Here is a 22,425-nt window from a genome sequence, read left to right on the forward strand (position 1 = left end):
TGGCCAACATTTTCGAAACGACCCCGGTTTATTTTGGAGACACCATCACATTGGCTATTGGCTAAATAGGCTTCGGCATCTGACTTAAGGCTGTTGCTGTAAAATTGCCACGTCCGGAGGCCGCTTTAATATCATGCAGATCCCACAGACTGAAACTCGAATTTCAGCTGCATGCGTCCACCCAGCAAGCAACTCAAGCTGACTCGTCAGGATCCTCTCCTTGCGCAGCTCTTCCAAGCTTTGGCAGAGGGTGACGACTTCGACAACAGTGGGCAAGTCACGCGCTAATAGCTTCTGAAAAGTGGCGTCGTCGATGCCATTCAGGATGTGTTTAGCCTTGTCAGGCTCCGACATGTGGAAGGTTTACAAATTTGCATATAGTCAAGGATATCTTCGATTTAGCTTGTGAGGCTTTCGCTGACTTTCTGCGACCGTTCGCGCAAGCGTTGTTTGGCTCGGAGTGTCTTGAGATCGGGATGACCAACCACTTCGTAGAATTTCGTCTTGAAGGCAGAACAAGTTCGGATGTCGACTTCATGGTTCTGATACCACAGGTTAGCCACGCTGATGAAATAAAAAATAACGTTCTGTAGTTTTCGCGCACCATCCATTTCTTGTAGAGGCACACCCATTCTTAAGACCTGAGCTAATCTTCGTCATCCTGCTCATCAATTGCTCTGAAGATGGCCGGGTTCCACTGGCGAATGGAGCTGGAGTAGATACCATCTGAGCCCACTTGTACGGCTTGGGGCTGAACGTCGTCAGACATCGCAGGCGTCGGCAGATTACGGCTGTGTAGTTCCATGGCTGGCACTGGCACGTCCAACAAATGTACGACAGGGGTTTATTGAAAGGAAGTAGACACTGAAGCAATATCAAAAAATGTCCGATGTCAGCCAGGTCGAGCACAGACACACACAACGATAGCAATGCAACTCGAGCGCATGCTCATCGTTTGGTCACTAATGTGCGCTGTGGTCTTTACGCACGATAACATTGGGCATATTGGGAAAACCTTAAATCCGAGCCGCGTTCTTGTTTTGTGTCTTGCGCTAAAACTTACACATAAATATCGTATCTATAAAGGTCCCGAAAGCACTGTGGAGAATAATACGCACTAGGTGCAGTGCAGCTCCTGAAATAAGAATACTGCTTTATAAGAGTTTCCAGATTAATCCTCAAGAAAGAAAACATTTTCTGAGGTCCACACATGCATTTCAAGTGTTATAAGTTAGAAAGAATTCATTGTCTCGGAGTAAGACTCATGTTCAATACGTACTGATTCACCCACTCACCTACTTCTTTCTGTAAGCCTGCTGACCAGGAAACGCTTGTTTTGACGATCAAAAGTGGCAGGCTTAAGCTTTGATTCCAGACTGCTACTCGAAGTTTCCTTGCCGGCTTTAAATTGAACGATGCCGCGAGCAGCGGGCATTCTTAGTTCGACGACCGACGAGCAAGTTTGTTCCTTACGCCGCCGCCGAGTGATTCAGTTCTTTTGCGGGCGCAAGTCAGCCCAAATAAAGAGCTTCGTTCGCAAGTTTTGTTGCTGTCTTCTTGACTGCCGGATTGCCGTCACTACAACGTGACATCTGGTGGAGGTGCGGGGTGTTGTTAGTCTCCTTGTGGACGACACAGACGCAATGGGTTGAACACTCCCGAGATATTCACCAGCAGAATGCCGCGAGCAGCGGGCATTCTTAGTTCGACGACCGGCGAGCAAGTTTTTTCCTTACGCCGCCGCCGAGTGATTCAGTTCTTTTGCGGGCTCAAGTCAGCCCAAATAAAGAGCTTCGTTCGCAAGTTTTGTTGCTGTCTTCTTGACTGCCGGATTGCCGTCACTACAACGTGACATCTGGTGGAGGTGCTGGGTAGCCTCCCATGTTCCGGACACCCCCTACAAGTCGAGACGCCAGCCCTTTGAGTCATCTACCGCAGGACCTGAGTCCAGTCCACCGCGCAAGCCGACGCCTGCAAGGGGACGAACCTGAGTTCGGGATTCTGCCGGACCCTACCCGGAAGCGAAAGCCAGCAGCAACATCTACCATGAGCTTGCCCCAGACGATGACTCCAATCATTCTTCAGCAGCCCCGGGTGCCACCAACCTTCGATGCTTCGCCTGGCGCCGACCCCGAAGAATGGCTAGAGCAGTTCGACCGTGTGGCTATCTTCAACAACTGGGACGATGCCACGAAACTTGGGTACGTGTTCTTCGCCTTGGAGGGACCAGCAAAAGTCTGGTTTGAGAATGAGGAAGCTAACCTCACGAACTGGGAAACCTTCAAGGAGCAGCTTCTAAAGACCTTCACGAACGTCGTGCGAAAGGAGAGAGCCCAGCAGCTGCTACAGTCTCGCATACAACATCCAAACGAGACCGTTGCTGTGTACACTGAGGAAATGAAGCGTCTCTTCCGGCGTACCGACGCAAACATGAAGGAAGAAGAAAAAGTAAAGCTGCTCATGCGAGGAGTTAAAGAGCAGCTCTTTGCCGGCCTCGTCCGCAACCCGCCGAAAACTGTCGCGGAATTTGTAGAAGAGGCATCCACAATGGAAAAAACTCTTGATGCCCGAGCCCGCCAGTATGACCGCCAGCAGCGCGTTTTCCCAGCAAGCTGCCTGGACACCGCTAACAGCAATGACCTGCGGGAGGTTATACGTCAATTTGTGCGAGAGGAGCTCCGACGATTGCTGCCAACGGGAACGCAGCAGCAACCTTCATCGCTCACTGACGTCATCCGGGACGAGGTTCAAGAGGCCTTGGGTGTGACGCCGACACCCATGCAGCCTATGCAGCCCCCAGCCATGACTTACGCCGCAGCTGTGCGCCGTCCTGCACCTCGACGACGGGACCCAAGCCCCTATCACCCTCAGCCAGCTGCGTTGGACCGCCGCCCACTCGCCCCAACCCGCCCGTCCTACGAGCGACGCGCTCAGCCGAGGAAATGCGACGAGTGGAGAACTCCCGACCAGCGCCGCCCACTATGCTTCCACTGTGGCGAAGCCGGTCACGTCTCCGGCATTGCCCATACAGAAGACTGGGCATCCGAGGGTTCTCTTACGACGCTCCACGACCCCGACCCGGCCAGCGACCAGCCGAAATCGAGGAGTTTTTACGTCGGGAAGAACACTCATCGCCGAGCCGCCTATCACGTTCTCCGTCGCCATCGTCCCCACGCTTTGTTTCTCCTAGCCGAGGTTACGCCGTGCGTGGACGCTCCCCCAGCCCCCGAAGGTTAAACTAAATAAAGCAGCCTCTGGAGGTGAGGTTGCTTCTAAGCGCAATGACAAAGATCCTCCATCGACGAGTACTCAAGACCATGCCTCAACAACGACGATAACACCGATGACGACGACACCGACGACGACGACACCGACGACGACGCGGCCAGACTTGAAGCTTTTACCGCTGCCCAGTGAAGTAACGTCGCAGTACGCCCACCGCAGCCTCACTACTCGACGAAGCAGAGATCGGACACCGAAGAGAACGTACAATACCAGAACGCGAGCAAGTGACCTTGAAGTTACGGTCGACGGTCACGCGGTTACTGCCTTGGTGGACACGGGAGCTGACTACTCTGTCATGAGTGGCCCACTCGCTGTCCGACTCAGGAAGGTAACAACAACCTGGGATGGCCCTTTGATCCGCACCGCAGGTGGCAACCTGATTACGCCGTCAGGACGCTGCACCGCGAGAGTTACTGTAAATGGGAGAACCTATGCGACAATCTTCCTGATCCTACAGCAATGCTCGAGAGACGTGATTTTGGGAATGGACTTCCTGAGCGAACATCGGGCGATCATCGACCTTCGATCTAAGTGATCAAGTTTTCCACGGAAAAAGCCATACCTGTTGCGACGAGCGCGACTCATCACGTTGCCTTAAACGTCCTCGATGAAGCATTGAGCGTGCCGCCCCGATCAAGTGTTCTCGTCGGCATAGGTACTGGAGACATCGAAAATGCCGAAGGCGTTATCGAGGGGAACACCCAGTTACTCCTGGATCGAGGATTGGGCGTCGCGAGGGGAGTCGCCGAAATCAGAAATGGCCAAGCCCAGGTGTTGCTAACCAACTTCACCGAAGAATACCGGCATCTAAACAAAGGTACGACGATCGCTTTCCCCGACGAGCTGGCAGACATCAGAGACGTATTTGCCCTACCCGACCAACCCGCAGAACTATCTGACCAAGGCCATCAACCCACGTTCGACATCAACCCGGAATTACCCCGGAGCAGACAAGACCAAATACGCAGTCTTCTTCAAAGGTACACCGATTGCTTCTCATCAGCATCGAATGTGCGACGAACCCGGCTTGCCAAGCACCGCATTGTCACAGACGAACACGCACGACCACTGCGACAGAGCCCCTACCGCGTATCGCCACTAGAACGCCAAGCTATCCGCAAGCAAGTTGAGGAAATGCTTCGTGACGACGTCATCCAGCCATCGAGGAGCCCCTGGGCAGCACCGGTCGTCCTAGTGAAAAAGAAAGACGGCACCCTTCGCTTTTGCGTCGATTACCGTCGCCTGAACAACATTACGAAGAAGGATGTCTACCCCCTGCCCCGCATCGACGATACACTGGACCGGCTGTGCAACGCTAAGTACTTCTCATCGATGGACCTGAAGAGCGGCTACTGGCAAATTGAAGTCGACGAAAGAGATCGCGAGAAGACTGCGTTCATCACGCCAGACGGACTCTTCGAGTTCAAGGTGATGCCATTCGGCCTCTGCTCTGCCCCAGCGACGTTCCAGCGAGTAATGGATACGGTGCTCGCAGGCTTGAAGTGGCAGATTTGCCTAGTCTACTTAGATGACGTTGTTGTCTTCTCCTCAAGCTTTGAAGACCACCTCAGAAGGCTTCGGATAGTGCTGGAAACGATCAAGTCTTCAGGCCTGACACTGAAACCAGAGAAGTGCCGCTTCGCCTACGAGGAGCTGCTGTTCCTTGGTCACGTCGTAAGCAAGGATGGAGTTCGCCCAGACCCCCAGAAGACGGCTGCGATCGCAGAGTTTCCAGAGCCTAATGACAAGAAAGCTATACGCAGATTCCTTGGATTGTGCGCTTATTACCGGCGATTCGTCAAGAACTTTTCGCGCATCGCTGAACCTTTGACCCAACTTACCAAGGCTGACGTGCCTTTTAAATGGGAAAGGCCGCAAGAGGAAGCTTTCAACGAGCTGAAGCGCCGCTTACAGTCCCCTCCTGTGCTCGGGCACTTTGATGAAAACGCCGAAACCGAAGTTCATACCGATGCAAGCAGTGTGGGCTTAGGAGCGGTCCTCGTTCAGAAAAATGGCAGAGAGGAGAAAGTTATCGCGTACGCTAGCCGTTCACTGCCGAGAGCAGAAGCCAACTATTCGACGACAGAGAAAGAATGTCTCGCCATTATTTGGGCCACGTTGAAATTTCGCCCCTACCTATACGGACGACCATTCAAGGTTGTGAGCGATCACCATGCTCTCTGCTGGCTGGCCAATTTGAAAGATCCCTCCGGCCGCCTTGCTCGTTGGAGCCTGCGTCTTCAAGAATTCGACATAACTGTACTCTATAAATCTGGCCGCAAGCATTCCGATGCAGACTGCTTGTCACGAGCCCCTGTCGACGCAGCACCCGAAGAGGAAGACGACGACGCTTTCTTAGGACGGGTAAGCGCCAGCAGTTTCGCGCAGCAGCAGCACTCGGATCCTGACTTGCAAAGCCTAGTTGATTATCTGACAGGCAAGACCGCATCGCCTCCCCGAGGTTTCAAGCGGCAACTGTCGTCCTTCGTCCTTCACAATAATGTCCTCCTGAAGAAGAACTTCGCGCCCAACAGGACAGTACATCTTCTTGTCGTGCCCAAGAATCTTAGGCAAGAAATTATGCAGGCATGTCATGATGAGCCGACTGCAGGGCATCTCGGGATTGCTCGCACGTTGCACCGCATCCAGGAGAAGTACTATTGGCCGCGGCTAGCTACCGACGTTTCCCATTACGTGAAAACGTGCCGTGAGTGTCAGCGACGCAAAACGCCTCCGTCTAGACCAGCCGGACTCCTGAACCCCATACCACCTGCAACTAAGCCCTTTCAGCAAATAGGAATTGACCTCCTCGGCCCCTTTCCGACTTCCTGAAAAATATTTCACACTATGCAATATTTGTTGGCGGGCTAGTTGCATGTTTCCAGGAAAGGGTTGTAGCGCCGAAAAGGACAACACATAGCAAACGAGACGGCACAGGCGCAACTTGCAACTGTTTATTCACCGCGAGTGCGAATGAATATAAGGAAAACAATCAAGAAGGGTAGGAAGAAGCACATATGCCCGCGAGGGTAGTATAAAAAATTGAAAAAAGTGGAAAAAAGATAAGTGAGCCACACAGGTGTCTCACCCCCCTGTATCTAAAAAGCAGTTTCATCTTTACAAATGGTAATTGATGGGTTACTAGCATAGTCACTACTGTTGCTTTTGATATAGAAAGCCTCCAACAGTGGTCGGGAAGTCTGGTCGTTACTTCTGTCTAAAACGTCCGTTTCTTTCAGCCTTGCGGCATACTTAATGTTTGTTTCTTCATCGCAAGCTTTGCAAAGATGCCGCAGATGAGAACCAGTACCATTTTTGTAAATGCCGATCGTGTTCAGCTAATCGGTCGTTAATGCGGCGGCCGGTTTGGCCAATGTACTTCTTTCCGCACGTGAGAGGAATCTGATAGACGACGCCCACGGCACATTTAACGAACGGAGCTGCATGTCCTTTTTACGTTCAGTTTTGTTTGCCTTGTTGGAATCAGTTTTAATGCACAAGGCATGCCGTATGATTCTTCCCATTCGAAGACTGTAAAGCGCGCCGTTGCTCAGATGTGCCTGGAAGCGTCACTGAAGAAATTATGTTCCAATAAAGCGCGGGAAAGCTTTCAAACCCAGGTTCGGAAGTTGGAAAAAGCAGGCTTTCCAACGTCGATCTTAAGCGCAGTGGCACAAGCTTTGTGAGAAAATTGAAAAAAGGACGTAGTACAAAAGGCGAGGAATACGTCAACAAACGCAAAGGTAGACCGGTTGTCATAACGTACCCCCATTAGGTGGCGCACTATTTGAAGCATGTGGCAACAAAATTCAAGGTTCCTGTGGTTTTTTCCACCCACCAAAAAACTGGCTGCCTTGTGCGTTAAAACAAAACTGATTACAACAAAACTGAATGTAAACAAAACTGAATATAAAAAGAGACATGCAGCTCCGTTTAATAAATGTGCCGTGGGCGTCGCCTATCAGATTCCTCGCACGTGCGGAAAGAAGTACATCAGCCAAACCGGCCGCTGTATTAACGTCCGATTAGCTGAACAAAATCGAGATTTACAAAATTGTACAGGTTCTCATTTGCCGCATCTTTGTGAAGCCTGCGGTGAAGAAAGAAAGATTAAGTGTGCGGTAAAGCTCAAAGAAACGAAGGCTTTAAACAGAAGTAAGGACCAGACAGGAGGCTTTCTATATCAAAAGCTGTAGTGATTGTTACTACCCCATCAATTACCATTTATAAGAATGAAACTGCTTTGTTTAGATACACGGGGGGTGAGACACCTGTGCGGATCACTTATCTTGTTCAACTTTTTTTTGACATTTTTTTTTGTACAACCATCGCGTGCATGCGTGGTTATTGCTACCCCTTGAATAAACAGTTGAAAGTTGCGCCTGTCCCGTTGCTATCGCTTGCTATGTGTTGTACCTTTCGGTGCTACAACCATTTCTGGATTTCTACTAAGCGCTTACCCTGATTTCGTGCAGGATGTGGAGGTCCTCGGAAAGGTGCGTCTTAGGAGACTGAAAGGATTTTTTACGCCAAGACAACACACACAAGAAAGAAGACACCACGGGTGCACACTTCAACTGTTTAATGAGGGTGAACGCATATAGCCCCACCTCACGTGCCAGCGAGTAGAAGACGATGAAGTGAGAGCACTTCAATGAAAGCCCCGAGGACATCATCATCATCATCAAAGCCCATGGCTGCCTCGCAGAGCTGAAGCGTCGGTCAGCTGGCCGCCACTTTCCTCACCAAGCCTCATGGGGCTTCCTCAATAAATGTGGACAACTCTCCCACAACTGGTGACCGCGGACTTCCGGACATCCGACGCAAGCACCCTTGTCGACTTCACCTCCACGGCCGTTTCTTCGCTACCTGCGGCGCCATCGCCATGTCACACTCGGCCCCATCCAGCCAAGGGGAGTCCGTTCTAATGCCTTGCAGTCTGACTGATCTCCCTGAGCTGCACGGCTTAGCGCCTTTTTACGTCAACGATCCCCCACTGCGGTTCGCGATGCTCGAGTCTCATTTTTACTTCCACGACGTCTCAAGCCAATCCACCCGGTTCTACCTTGCCAAGCATCTTCTTCCGTGTGGCCTGTTCCAGCGCCTCACCTTGCCACCTCTTGGGCCCACCCTATACGATGACCTCAAGACGGCCGTCGTCAGGCACTACGGTTTCGCGCTCGCCAGACAGCCGCATTTTCAATGAGCAAGGACGGAGCGAGCGGAGCCACTTCTTACTCGTGAGCAGTCCTTCCGCGCCCCGACGCTTTCCATTCGAACAACAGTTGCAGACTCGTTGTCATGCGCGTCTCAAGACTTGGCGTCACCGGATTCGCATCAGTCTCCCCACCCCACACCACACACATGTGTCTCACCTGCTCAGGCTCTCCTGCGCAACAGTGAGACGTCTACGGATTACTCTTTTCAAGCGTCTCTTCCCTTCAGTCATACCTGCAATGTCTAATCCTTATCACAAGGAGCGGATACTACTGCGCCAGCCCTGGCTGTTACAGAGACCAGTTCCTCCGTGCAGACGTCTCCACAGCAATGCCAACGATCCGACTCAAGTGTTCTGCCATCTCCATCCTGCAGCACGCGACATCATGGCCTCTGCCCATCACCTGTGTAGCCACGGCTTATTGTGTACGTTTCTGTTCCTCAAGGGCCTCCGCTGTTCTGGGGCTGCCAAGCTTTCAGCCATGGCGGCGTCGCTACGACCAACACAGAGTGCAAGCAGCTGGAGAGCCAGACCTGCACGAGCCTAACCAGCCTTTGTTCGCTAGACTCTGTCACAACCATCAGGGTTTGTGTATGCCGAGTTCCCTGAAAGAACACAGTCCCCATCAGCTACTGCCACCTCCGCTCTGCCTTCCATCATCCGACATTTGTGTTGCCGGCTCTGCGCCTGCCCCATGACGACTTGTGCCTTACTTCTCAGAACAGCGGTAGCTACTGGTCTACATTTCACACCTCTAGATTTCTTCACACCTCTACATTCACCTCTACATTTCACTCAAGCATGACCTCCTAAACTTCGACTTTGATTTTTCCTGATTAGCCATTCGACTACGACCTCAACGCGGGCTTACTGTACATACATGTAAATAGTTAGTACAAAGTGTCTTCTTCACTCTAATTCACCCCCCCCCCCGTCCCAATTTCGTCATCCCTTTAGCTTTCTTTTTTTCGACCAAATGTCTAGGAGGAGGGCCCTGTAGCGCCACCTCACGTGCCAGCGTGTAGAAGACTATGAAGTGAGAGCGCTTCGATGAACTTCCATGAGCGCTTCGAAGAGCTGACGCGTCGGTAAGCTGGCCGCCGCTTTCCTCAACAAGCGTCATGGGGCTTCCTCAATAAGTGTGGACAACTCTTGCACAGGCATCGACATACTATGCTAGAAATACAATGCTAGAAATACAATGCTAGAAATGACATACAATGTCAGACATACAATGCTAGAAATGATTACGGGATGCAAGAGAGCAAAAAGCATATTTCTGCTTAACATCTACAGCAACCTGAAGCAGAAGGAAATGAAATTCGGAACGATATTTAGAAAAGCCATCAAACTGGCCGGCCAGAGCCCGTTGGTGATCGTGGGGGACTTTAACGCGGCACACCAGGAATGGGGGTACGCGAGGCAAGATCCGTAGGGCAGACATCTCCTTGAGGAGTCCCAAAATCTCGGACTTACCTTGTATACCGACCCATGTGCGCCCACTAGAGTAGGTAGCAGTGTAAGTAGAGACACCGCGCCGGACCTCACCTTCAGTAAAAATGCAGGCAGGGTAGAATGGGCAAACACCAGAGAAAATCTGGGTAGTGACCACTTCATCGTAGCTACGAAGCTGGGAGAAGGAATCAAGCTACGGAAACTCAAACAGGCGAGAATAGTGGAATGGGACAAATTCCGGGAGATTCGCAGAAGCCACAAAGCTAAGGAAATTGGAGACATAGGAGACTGGACAAAACAGCTGAGGGAAGATGCCAGGCACGCGGAAGCAGTAGCTGAAGGGGAAGATGCACCGGAGATAATGGATAGCAAGCTAATGAGCATGTGGAAGGAGAAGGAAAGGCTCGAGAAGAGACTCAAGTCTCAAAAATGGAACCGAAATTTAAGGCGTTCGTTAGCCAGACATACCAAGGAAATGGAAACGTATGCTATTAAACTAAACGAGCAAAATTGGTACGCCAGGTGCGACGAAATGGAAAGGGGCATGAGCCTAGCAAAGACGTGGAATATATTGCGGCATCTCCTCGACCCGGGAAAATCTAAACAGGCAGCGAGCGCTAACCAAGTGAAAGCGAGACACGCTTTCCAGGGGACGGACAAACAGCTGATGGACAGGCTCAGGGACATTTACATAGGGGACGCGACAGAAGTACGACAGGCAGAATATGGAGGAGCGGAAAATGAAGATCTAGACGCGGACATTATGGTAGCGGAGATCAGAGCAGCTATCGCTGAGCTAAAAAATCGCTCGGCCCCTGGCCCGGATAAAATATCCAATGTCATGCTCAGGAATCTAGACAACGACTCGATAGATGCAATTGCGCGGTACATGAACAAAGTATGGACGGAAGGTAAATTGCCAGAGGAATGGAAGCAGGCAGAGGTTGTTCTCATCCCCAAGCCGGGAAAAGAACCAAAATTGGAAAACCTAAGACCGATCTCGCTAACGTCTTGCGTGGGGAAACTCATGGAGCACGTAGTGCAAACGAGGTTAACGAGATACATGGAAGATGGAAACCTATGGCCGCACGAGATGGTGGGCTTTAGACCTAAGCTCAGCACGCAGGATGTAATGCTCAGACTCAAACATGACATTGTAGACAAGAAAGGATTAGATGCCAAGGTGATCCTAGGTCTTGACCTCACGAAGGCCTTCGACAACGTCCGACACGAGGCGGTGCTCAGAGGTCTGGAGGAGGTAAACGTGGGCAAGAGAACATACGACTACATCAAGGACTTTCTCCAAGGGAGGAAGGCGGTTATTAAATTCCACGACGCAGAGTCCCCCGGCATAAGGCTGGGCAGCAAAGGTACCCCGCAAGGCGCCGTACTGTCCCCGTTCTTATTCAACATAGCGATGAGAGGTCTCCCGGCCATGCTGAACAAGATCCCTGATCTAAAATTCAGCATGTACGCGGACGACATAAACATGTGGTTGAATAACGGAAGCGACGCGGAAATTGAGTGGAGTCTTCAAAGGGCAGCAGACGTAGTGGTGAAGTACGCGGCCGAAAGAGGCCTGGCGTGCTCACCGCAGAAGTCGGAGCTCTTCGTGTACAATAGCAACAGCAGGAACAAGAGAGACGTAGAAATTAAAGTGGTGGTGGGAGGCCTGGAAGTGCCCAGGGTCGAGGAAATGAGGATCCTAGGCATGTTTAGCAACAAGAAAGGCAACAACACCAATACCATAAAGAAATTAGTCACATATGCAGACCAAGTGGTAGGCATATTCAGGAGGGTAGCGGTAAAAGGGCGAGGACTAAAAGAAAGGAATCTCCTGAGAATGTCGCAGGCGTACGTAATAAGTCGAATCTGCTACGCGACGCCGTACCTAAACATGAACAAGGCAGAAATAGAGAAGGTAGATAGAATATTGAGGAAATGCGCCAAGTGAGCTCTGGGACTTCCGATATCTACGTCGACGGAGCGGCTTGAAAAAATGGGGGTACACAACAGATGGGTTGAGCTGGCAGAGGGGGTGAGGATATCCCAATTAGAACGGCTCGGCCAGTCTGAAACGGGCAGGACAATACTCGAATGGGTAGTAATCCGGCCAGAATGTAGCACGCACAAGATGGTAAACATCCCGGCAGGAATCAGGGCCAAGATATGCGTCCCACCTATGCCGCGGAACATGCACCCCGTGTATAACAAGGAAAGGCGAGAACATGGGGCTAAGGCCTACGAGCGGAAGATGAAGGAGCGACCGGCAGACCAGGTGGCGTACGTAGACGCGGCGTGCGGACAGCACGGGGCGGCTGTATCCGCTGTGGTCGACGGGGCAGGAGTACCAACGGTAGCGGCTTCGAGCCGCACGAGAGATGCCAATGCGGCGGAAGAGTTGGCGATAGCGCTCGCTTGCGTCGGTACCAAGGCCACGACGATTTTAAGTGACAGCAAAACTGCAGTAAGAAACTTCGCGAAAGGAAGAATCTCGGAAGAGGCCAAACACGTCCTCGAGGCGAGGCCGATAGAACGTAACATAGAGATAATATGGATCCCAGCGCATGAGTCTATTGCAGGAAATGAGGCTGCACACGAGCTTGCCCGAGCTCTCTATCACCGGGCGGCCGCAGAGCAGCCCTCCCTCATAGACATGAAAGATAGCCTAATTTCATACCATGAGATCACGGAACATTATAAGCTGAGCAGGAGGGTCTATCCGCCGCCCGACCGTTCCCTCGCAAAAGAGGAGGCAATTGCGTGGAGAAGATTGCAAGGGGGGAATCATATAAGCCCCTTCTGGGTATACATAACAATCTCCAAAGAGGAGAAAGACCAATATTGCATAACGTGCGGGGAGAGGGGCACTCTCGACCATGTCATATGGGAATGTGCTGGAAGCCCGGGCGCCGAGCAAAAGATAGAAGATAGAGAAGCCTGGGAGACCTTGCTGCGGAGCGAGGATCCCGCTAAGCAGCAACAAGCCATCCGCCTGGCGGCTGTGGCCGTGAAGAGACAATGTGTCTTCACCAGACCTTAGTTTGCGAGGCTTCTAAGTAGGGCTCCCTTAGGCCTGCGTGCCGGGGGGTCCAAAAAGGGGTCTCATTTCGGTGGAAATAAACGTTTTGATGATGATGATGATTAGTATTCAGGCACAAAACAGTAATTAACCATTTCTTAGTGATTTGTCGTCACTTAGTAATTAGCACTCAATTACATGTGACGCCACCACTGCCACAGAAGCAGTCAAAGTGGTGCGGAAAACGCTGTCGCCTCTACGCACTTTAGAGGGTCAAAGTGCCCCCTGAATTTTTTCGATCAAAAAAGCGCACGGAACATGGCGCTATTAACACAAAGCGACTCAAGAAAAAACGCAGCGATAGCGTACAGGTAGAGCATACGCCTCAAGTGCAAGGGGACCCGGGTTCAAATCCCGGTGCCACGCCATTCTCCACCAGGTCTGGAAAAAATAAAAACTCCGCGTGTCGATGAAATTGCATAACCGTGCCTGGGGCGCGGCGTGGTCTCTGACCAGAACCGACAATTCTCCCTCACAAGAGCAGGATTTGGCCACCCTGATGTAGTACTGGGCCTCAAGCTTCTATGAACAAACAAATTAACCCTCGGCCTTCAGTCCCGAGCAGTTGCACCGCAACTGACCAAGGTGACAGTAAGGCCTGTAAAGCAGCGAACGGTAGTAAGAATCTCTAGCTCTGGACAGGCCGCCATTACAAACTAAACCTGGCAACGCTAACGCTAGAATTCATTAAGGCTAGTCTAGCAGCGCTGTTAGAGGAACTAGTGGGTATTAAATGTCATGTAATAAGGCTTAGCAAGGTTAAGAAGACAGCAATGGCGTGTACAGTACTAAGAGGTGGACACGTACTATCAGCGTCAAATGAAATGCGAACAAAACACCTGAAACGCGTTCACAAAAAATCAAGCATATTAGAGGCTGGAGGTGAAATACAGGCGTGGCCTATTAACATTTCAGAAGAGCGGTCTTTTAGGCTTCGATGGGAAAATCAACTGTTCATCTAGTTTGCCTCCCTAGTATAATATCTGCGAGTTGTGCTGTTCGCGTTTCAATTGGCTTGTTCGCGCTTCAATTGACGCTGATAGTACATTGCTATCCTGGATTAGCGGACAGACGAGAACTAGGTGTCGGGTTCGCCATCAATCAGGATGTGGCTTGCAACATAGAGGAGTTCAATGGTGATGAGGAGAGCATGGCAGCTATCGCACTTATGCTTAATAAGAGGTACAAGCTGAAGGTGACGCAGGGGTACGAGCCTAAATCCAGCCATGATGATCAGATCGCTGAATACTTCTATGAAAACATGGAATCGGCAATGAATAAAGTAAAAACACAGTACACGCTACTGATGGGCGACTACAAAGCGAAGGTAGGGAAGAAGCAGGCTGCAGACGAGGTGGTAGCCGACTATGGTATTGCCCCCAGGATTAGCACGGAGGAGTCATTAGCACAGTTCGCAGAGAGAAATATTTTACGGACCATGAATACCTTCTTCCGTAAGCGTGAGAACAGGAGATGGATGTAGAACAGCCCCAATGGGGAAATTAAAAACAAAAAATATTTCACACTATGCAATATTTGTTGGCGGGCTAGTTGCATGCTTCCAGGAAAGGGTTGTAGCGCCGAAAAGGACAACACATAGCAAACGAGACGGCACAGGCGCAACTTGCAACTGTTTATGCACCGCGAATGCGAATGAATATAAGGAAAACAATCAAGAAGGGTAGGAAGAAGCACATATGCCCGCGAGGGTGGTATAAAAAATTGAAAAAAGTGGAAAAAAGATAAGTGAGCCACACAGGTGTCTCACCCCCCTGTATCTAAAAAGCAGTTTGATCTTTACAAATGGTAATTGATGGGTTACTAGCATAGTCACTACTGTTGCTTTTGATATAGAAAGCCTCCAACAGTGGTCGGGAAGTCTGGTCGTTACTTCTGTCTAAAACCTCCGTTTCTTTCAGCCTTGCGGCATACTTAATGTTTCTTTCTTCATCGCAAGCTTTGCAAAGATGCCGCAAATGAGAACCAGTACCATTTTTGTAAATGCCGATCGTGTTCAGCTAATCGGTCGTTAATGCGGCGGCCGGTTTGGCCAATGTACTTCTTTCCGCACGTGAGAGGAATCTGATAGACGACGCCCACGGCACATTTAACGAACGGAGCTGTTTAATAAATGTGCCGTGGGCGTCGCCTATCAGATTCCTCGCACGTGCGGAAAGAAGTACATCAGCCAAACCGGCCGCTGTATTAACGTCCGATTAGCTGAACAAAATCGAGATTTACAAAATTGTACAGGTTCTCATTTGCCGCATCTTTGTGAAGCCTGTGGTGAAGAAAGAAAGATTAAGTGTGCGGTAAAGCTCAAAGAAACGAAGGCTTTAAACAGAAGTAAGGACCAGACAGGAGGCTTTCTATATCAAAAGCTGTAGTGATTGTTACTACCCCATCAATTACCATTTATAAGAATGAAACTGCTTTGTTTAGATACACGGGGGGTGAGACACCTGTGCGGATCACTTATCTTGTTCAACTTTTTTTTGACATTTTTTTTTGTACAACCATCGCGTGCATGCGTGGTTATTGCTACCCCTTGAATAAACAGTTGAAAGTTGCGCCTGTCCCGTTGCTATCGCTTGCTATGTGTTGTACCTTTCGGTGCTACAACCATTTCTGGATTTCTACTAAGCGCTTACCCTGATTTCGTGCAGGATGTGGAGGTCCTCGGAAAGGTGCGTCTTAGGAGACTGAAAGGATTTTTTACGCCAAGACAACACACACAAGAAAGAAGACACCACGGGTGCACCCCAATCGAAAATTCCACCAGGCCGTATGTGGTGTTAACACCAGAGTGGAAATTCAGACACGGTTCTGGTGTTTCCGGGCTGGTGTTTCTGGGCTGGTGTTCCCGGGCTGGTGTTCCCGGGCTGGTGTTCCCGGGCTAGTGTTTCTGGGCTGGTGTTTCCGGGCTGGTGTTTCCGGGCTGGTGTTTCTGGGGCCGAGAAACCCACGAGGTTGTGCCTGGTGTGTTAACACCAGAAAATACGGTTTGGTGTCTCCGGGCTGGTGTTTCCGGGCTGATGTTTATGGGCATAAAAATCCACCGGGCCGTGACACCAGACGACGTTTCCATGCATGCAGGCATACAGGCTCGTATCACGAGCCTGGCATGTGCCCTGCTGCATTCGGTATGTATGGTGAGACGTAATGGTGCATTATATGGAGAAAGTTGCATAGGAAAAAATCCTATGCCACTTCTTGGATAAAGAAACATGCAATTTTCTATGCTTACGCAAGATGTTTATTACGGGGGCCTCTGTCGCCGCAGCTCACAGGCTTTTTGGGACAACCACATTCGAATGTTTTTCGAGGCTTTGGCGACGTCCTCCTCTCCGTAGCCTTTTCGTGATGCGTAGTGCGTGAAAAACACTGCGTAGAAAAGAAAATGCACCATGAGTGTTAGAATGCCGCACATTTGGATCTCCGAACTAGTTAATTTAGCTGCGGTACATTAGAATGCAGCTGTAAACAAACAAAAAAATTTGAGGGGGCATTTAAGCTCTGCGGCTCACAGTTTTCTTTATTTAAGAGCCACCTCTCACAACCAATCATTAATTTCACTGCTACCTGCCATGATGGGCAGTTTTCTCACAATCCAGTCGGGATGTTGTGATGATGCCACAACATATGGTCCTTTCTTCCACTAGCTGTCAAATTATCTGCTATCAAAATTCCTCAATTGCTTTCCCACTGTGAACAATAAACCTTTCAGGCATTATTTTCTTTTAAAAACACTTAAATATTTAATTTCATGGCTGAACGTGGAAGCACAATATCAATCACACAGAATGTGTAACACTAACAGCAATCAATTTTTGCGGACACAGAGCACATTGAGTGAAAACTTTAGTCTGCTTACTAATAAATTTGAGAGTTAAACTGCAGTTAAATCACAGAACTAATAAATTTGAGAGTTAAACTGCAGTTAAATCACAGAACAGAGAGCAAGATGACCGCATTCACCTTTCAGTGCATCAACTTTGTGGGGGGTTAGGGGCTGTTGAGGCGGCTTCTCTCCGCCTTGGGCGACGAAGCGGTTGGACAGTGTGCCCGTCACACTCCGCTTGGCGAGCCCTTCCGTCGACCAAATGGCAGTCGCGGCTCGCTTCACGAAGTGTGAGTCCTTGGGCACTGTCAACAATTGGTCGTACACCCCTTTGGCCAAATAGACCCCATTGGCCAGGTGAACCTGCATGAAATCAAACCAAACTACTTTCAACACCACTTCATAATGTGAAAAAACACACACAGCCATACAGCCCATAAAAACAGCTGCTTCAAGGCCATCTGTGTTCAGTGTAGGTTGGAATATAGCAGTTAATGCAGCACAAAAAAAAAGGTTACGTCACTTTCCTATCTGCCCTCAGCTCATGACAATATTGCGGCCCCTGGCCAAGTAATAAAACAACAAAACAAGAAAAAGGTAGGCACTTCCAAGAAATTACAGTAATCAAAATTGGCCATGTTACGTCCCCTGCAACACAAATGCCTCCACCACGGATTTCCAATAACAAACATGAGGAATTCACAGCCCCAAATATTTTCAGAATGTGTCCTCTTACTAGCTGTCGAAGCTTTCACACTCGCAGACAACCAGCTATATACCACACATCTTGCCTAAATCAATACCCAGGTCCCATGCAAGTCTATTGTTAAGCTCGAATATTCCAAACCAAGAGTTGTGCTTCATTCCACACTGCTCTCGTCGCACCCGAGTGCACCTGACCACCATCTGGTTGGATTTTTGTTTGACTTCAATGGTTTCCGGCCTGTTTCAAAGAATGCCCTCCCACAAAAATTTTCTGTATTGACGAATTAATATTGGAGATATAGCTATCACAATCAAGAAATTTCGCCGCCTTCTGTTTTGGTTCCAGCAACTGAAAAGTGCAGTATTATCAAAGCACGCACACATACACTGCAAGCCATGAAAAGATGGAAGTACAGGTGTGTTTTTTGTTCCATTCCTACACTATCATTTAGAGGAACACACAATATAAATTTGAGTTGGCATGCATCCCGTTATATTCTCAGAGACCACTCTCATTCAAAATGTGAGCTTTTATCAGCTAGAAAACACCAAAAAACGATGTACAGATGTTGCCACTAGCGACCCAATTTATCCAGAGTACTTGTTTGTTTGTAATCTCTGAACATGGTCAGGGGACCTTTAATGTTATGGCTGTCACTGAAGGAATGAAGCTGCCTGAATAGTAATTGCCCGGCAAGTTTGTTGCTTGTGAATGTACTCTGCTTCTGCCACCTTGCCAGTGCCTGTGGCACAAGACACAAGAGTTTCATTGTCTCGCCTTCGCTATTATGTGAAACAACTAAGTGGTAACGTTACTACTAATATTAAATATTATTAAGCTGTATCTTTAACGATACCCTCCCATCCTCTGCTACTGTGCACACTTGTGTGCCTTCCCTGGTGGGGCCTTCCTCCTGGCTGCCCAAACCACCCTCTGTGAACTCCACATGAACCAGGGCTTCAGGAATGGGGCTCGGCGGGGGCTCAGAGGTGGCTGCAGGTGGAGAGGAGGGAGCTGGGAACACCTCAGCCAAAGGGGCATCTTTTGCAGGCGCCCAGGTAGCAGCTGCCGATGTAGCAGCCATCAGCGACGAAGCTGCTGATGCCGCAGGTGCCGGTGCCGCAGGTGCCAATGCCGCAGGTGCCAATGTCGCAGGTGGAACAGAAGCAGACGCCGCAGGTGCAGATGCAGCAGAGGCAAATGCAGCATGGGCAGATGCAGCCGCCACGGCCGCGGAAGGTGCAGACGCAGCAGGCAGTGCTGCAAAGGGTGGCACAGATGTAGGCCAATGAAAATAACTTCACCAACGATCATGGTTTTTTGTAATGCGAAATTTGAGCACAGCTTAATTTTTTTATGTATTGAGGCAGAAAACAGACAATACTTAAGCTACCCTCAAGAGTACAATGTGGAGCACTCACGCTTTATCCAGTGCAAGGCCTCTAAACTACAACACTGAAAGAACTCTCCTCAGCGGTGCGGAGTGGAGCAGTACAACCCTTGCCTGGCTGCAGCGTCCTCTCCTGTGTTTACTGCTCTTTGCAAGAATGCATTGCAAGTTGGTCGCCTCAGTGCTTCAAAGAGAAATGTTGAAGCCACAGAGGACGAGTCTTGAGTCTTTGTTAGGAGCGGGCCGCGAGGCACATGTCCCGTATATTTATAATATTGTGTGCCTGTTCCCATGGTAAACGCCTCGCACTCCACAAACAGCCCTCATACACGCTCATGCATGTGCTGGTTGACAATTCGACTGCAGATTCATGCCCGACTCAAGTTTAGACGCAGTTTTGTGGTAGATGTTACACTGATTCCAACATAATCAGCCATGCATCTGTGCGAAAAGTGCCTCCAAAATAAGCTCCACTACAACCTTATCCCCCGTTATTCCTTCCCACAGCTTGGGATTTTTTGCGGCATGGCTCACTGCTGTGCCAAAAAATCTATCAGTTCGTGTCCCACAAGAAACTGCATGTTTAGATATGGCTTTGTCAGGTATTTATTATTTTTTTTTCTAACACCTGAAGTAATGAATTTTAAATCTGACATTAATGGAAAGCTTGGTCTTATTCAACAAGCCAACATGACTGAGTGAACTACTAGCGTGTTGACTTTGTGAACAAATAAAAAATTGTGATTTATGCCTTAGCCACAATTTACAATTAATCCATGTCCCGAAGCGACACACAGGCTATGAGGGACACCGCAGTGGAGGGCTTCGGAATAACTTTGACCACATGGGGTTTTTAATGGGCAGACGTTGCAGAGTACACGGACCCTTTTTGTGTTCTGCCTCCTTCGAAACGCCGCCACCACGGCCAGGATTGAACACAGGTGTCCTGGCTAAGCAGCCAAGTGCCCTGACCACTCAGCCACCGAAGCAGGTACAACAATTATTGGTATGGTGTTTTAAAGCAAGGGAAGAGAGTAAAAGAGTAACACAAAAAGATTTGTCGGCAGTCATGGCTAGGTTAAATCCTTCAAAGTGAGAGCAAGTTGCTCTTCAGTCCGCAGATTTCAATATGCGCCGTAAGCTATTCCCCCCCTCCCACCCCAACACACACACACTTCCTTCTTAAACCACCCAAAAATTTTTCCAGGTTATGTGACCTGAAAACATTTAATCAATAAGCTTGACCAGCAGGAAATACAGGAAAAAAAACTTATAAGGAGTGTACCATCAGCTGAGAGGAAGCGCAAGAGCTGGTGCTGCAGCTTGATGTTCAGCTGGCGCAGCTCCTCATTTTCTTTTCTCAGCTTCTGCACCTCTTTCTCTGCTGCTGTCTCCGTGCTAAGGTCGTCCGTTGCGGCCTGCTGCGCGAGCATCCGCAACTTTTTGATGTTTCGAACCTGCAGTAGTTAACACAGTGTCAAAACACATATTCACCCATATTGTCTTTAACATTATAAAAAAATTAAATTTCTTTGGACGCAAACTGCAGAAATGCTTGCATGTGACAAAACGTTACTGAAAACCTATTAAACATCACATTTCATTACAAGGTTCGGGTTTCAATTGCGCATACATACTTTATCACGTGCCAGGTCTCTTGGGCGTTTTGCGGGGCGCGCGACTGCGCCACGATGTCGTTGACCAGAAATATGTTGGTCCATTTCTTCTTTGGATTCTGGGAAGAAATCTCTTTTAGGAGTATGTTCGCACAATTTTCCATACATTGATTGTAATGATAAAATGCAAGATAATGTTTCCTGCACCAAGCCTTTTGCAGCAGCTTCTATTCTAAATTATTTAATTGACAGTGCCTATCTGGCCATCAGCCAGAATTCCCCCAACACTCATCAGAGACTGGCTGCTCAATTGAGTAGTCTGTCCTTTTTTTAAGAATGAATCATTTTCGCCACTCTTCAGCAGCAGTAACAAACATTGCTATATGAAACTGCAGCCTCAGGCTTTTTTGTTTATGGGGGTTCAACGTCCCAAAGGAACTCAGGCTATGAGGGATACCACAGTGAACGGCTTCAGAAATTTCGACCTCCTAGGGTTCTTTAATGTGCACTGACCGCACAGTACACGGGGGCCTCTAGAATTTCGCATTCATGTCAAGTTTTCAAGAAACAATGCAGAATCGACACTTCCTACCTAGTGTGGCGTGAGAACCTGTCACATTTGGCAGCTTTCTCGGCTACAGAGGTCTTCACAGTTTAATATTCAATACACGTAGCTAGGACATGGTCATCAACTGAGCTATAACCAAGAGCAGTGAAGTATACATTTTATGCTTCCGAACTAGTCCCAAGTGATACACCCCCCCCCCCAAAAAAAAAAAAAGCAACAGGTTCACCCTGGGAAGACCAGCCACTCATCACTTGTACATAAGACAGTTCATTACTACAACTGAAGAATGCCTGGAGGGGCGCCAGTGAGAAAAAAAAACGTATTCACGAGGCCCAGTTGATGGAGGTGCCGGGGTAATTTCAGCTGGGCGACTCTACCATCTACCGGACACTGCCAGATTAATTTCGTTACATCCATCAACATGCAACATGCTGCAAACAGGACGGAATTCGCAAACCTGCAAGTTGAACGTGAGAACTGCACAACAGCGGTGCGCGTTACGAAAGGCAGAAAAGCTCAAGAACACATTCCTATAGCCCTGACAAGCAAATTCGAGTGCTGTACCGCCGTCAGCACGCTTAACAAAGCAACCACAGCTATCCATCGGCCGGCCGTTGGCCGTCCGTTTCGATGTTCCGGACGGACATCGATTTCGGACGTCCGTTCCCGGATCTTTCTCGGATGTTTGCATATATGGCACATGCATACTTTATTCGTGTCCGCGGGGCAATAAAATGAAAAAGCAACTGAAAGTACAGCGAGAATATTTTATTGTGACTGTACATCAGCACAGGACTGAGTTAATGTGAAGTGTGTAACTCCTCAATAAGACGTAAAACTTCGAGCGCACATCCATCTTCCTACTTCCATGATGAAGCAGAAGCGAACAGCTTTCTGCAAAAAATGAAAAGAAAAAGGTTAGTAATCAAGTGCACGCCAAATCTCAGTAGACCATGATAAATTCAAAAATGCTTGGCAACTTTGTTATTGGTATTCTCAACCCATTCTCAACAAGTCTCAACCCATCCGTAGCCCACACCACAGTATAGCCATAACATAACTCCAACTCTCCCGCGAGAGAATGTTACAGATCCTTCTCCACTGTCATAAAAGTAATTCCCAAGCAGTGTACAGCACTTACCTCCGTAGGGCATGCCGTAGGCAATCACACTAGGCCTTCTTTCATCCGAAGTCGCTGTAGTACGATATTCCAGCGTTCCAGGAGGGCTTCAGGCACTTGCCGCATCCTTCGAATTGTTCAAGT

General features: G+C 49.2%; 1 protein-coding gene and 1 pseudogene across 1 annotated transcript; both read right to left on the minus strand.

Moving 5' to 3' along the window:
* Positions 1 to 22,425, minus strand: part of LOC149367578 (ADP-ribose pyrophosphatase-like) — a 246,244-nt pseudogene that overhangs the window by 55,946 nt on the left and 167,873 nt on the right.
* LOC149367580 (uncharacterized) lies at positions 17,030 to 20,903 on the minus strand. The gene is made up of 3 exons (XM_089574222.1): positions 20,615 to 20,903; positions 20,263 to 20,434; positions 17,030 to 17,244 (listed from the first exon to the last, which is right to left on the minus strand). Exons 1-3 carry the CDS (start codon positions 20,759 to 20,761, stop codon positions 17,030 to 17,032), a joined length of 534 nt encoding a protein of 177 aa, XP_089430348.1. The 5' UTR covers positions 20,762 to 20,903.

Source organism: Amblyomma mixtum, chromosome 1, assembly GCF_055824585.1.
Source record: "Amblyomma mixtum isolate Tamu chromosome 1, ASM5582458v1, whole genome shotgun sequence".
Taxonomy (NCBI): domain Eukaryota; kingdom Metazoa; phylum Arthropoda; class Arachnida; order Ixodida; family Ixodidae; genus Amblyomma; species Amblyomma mixtum.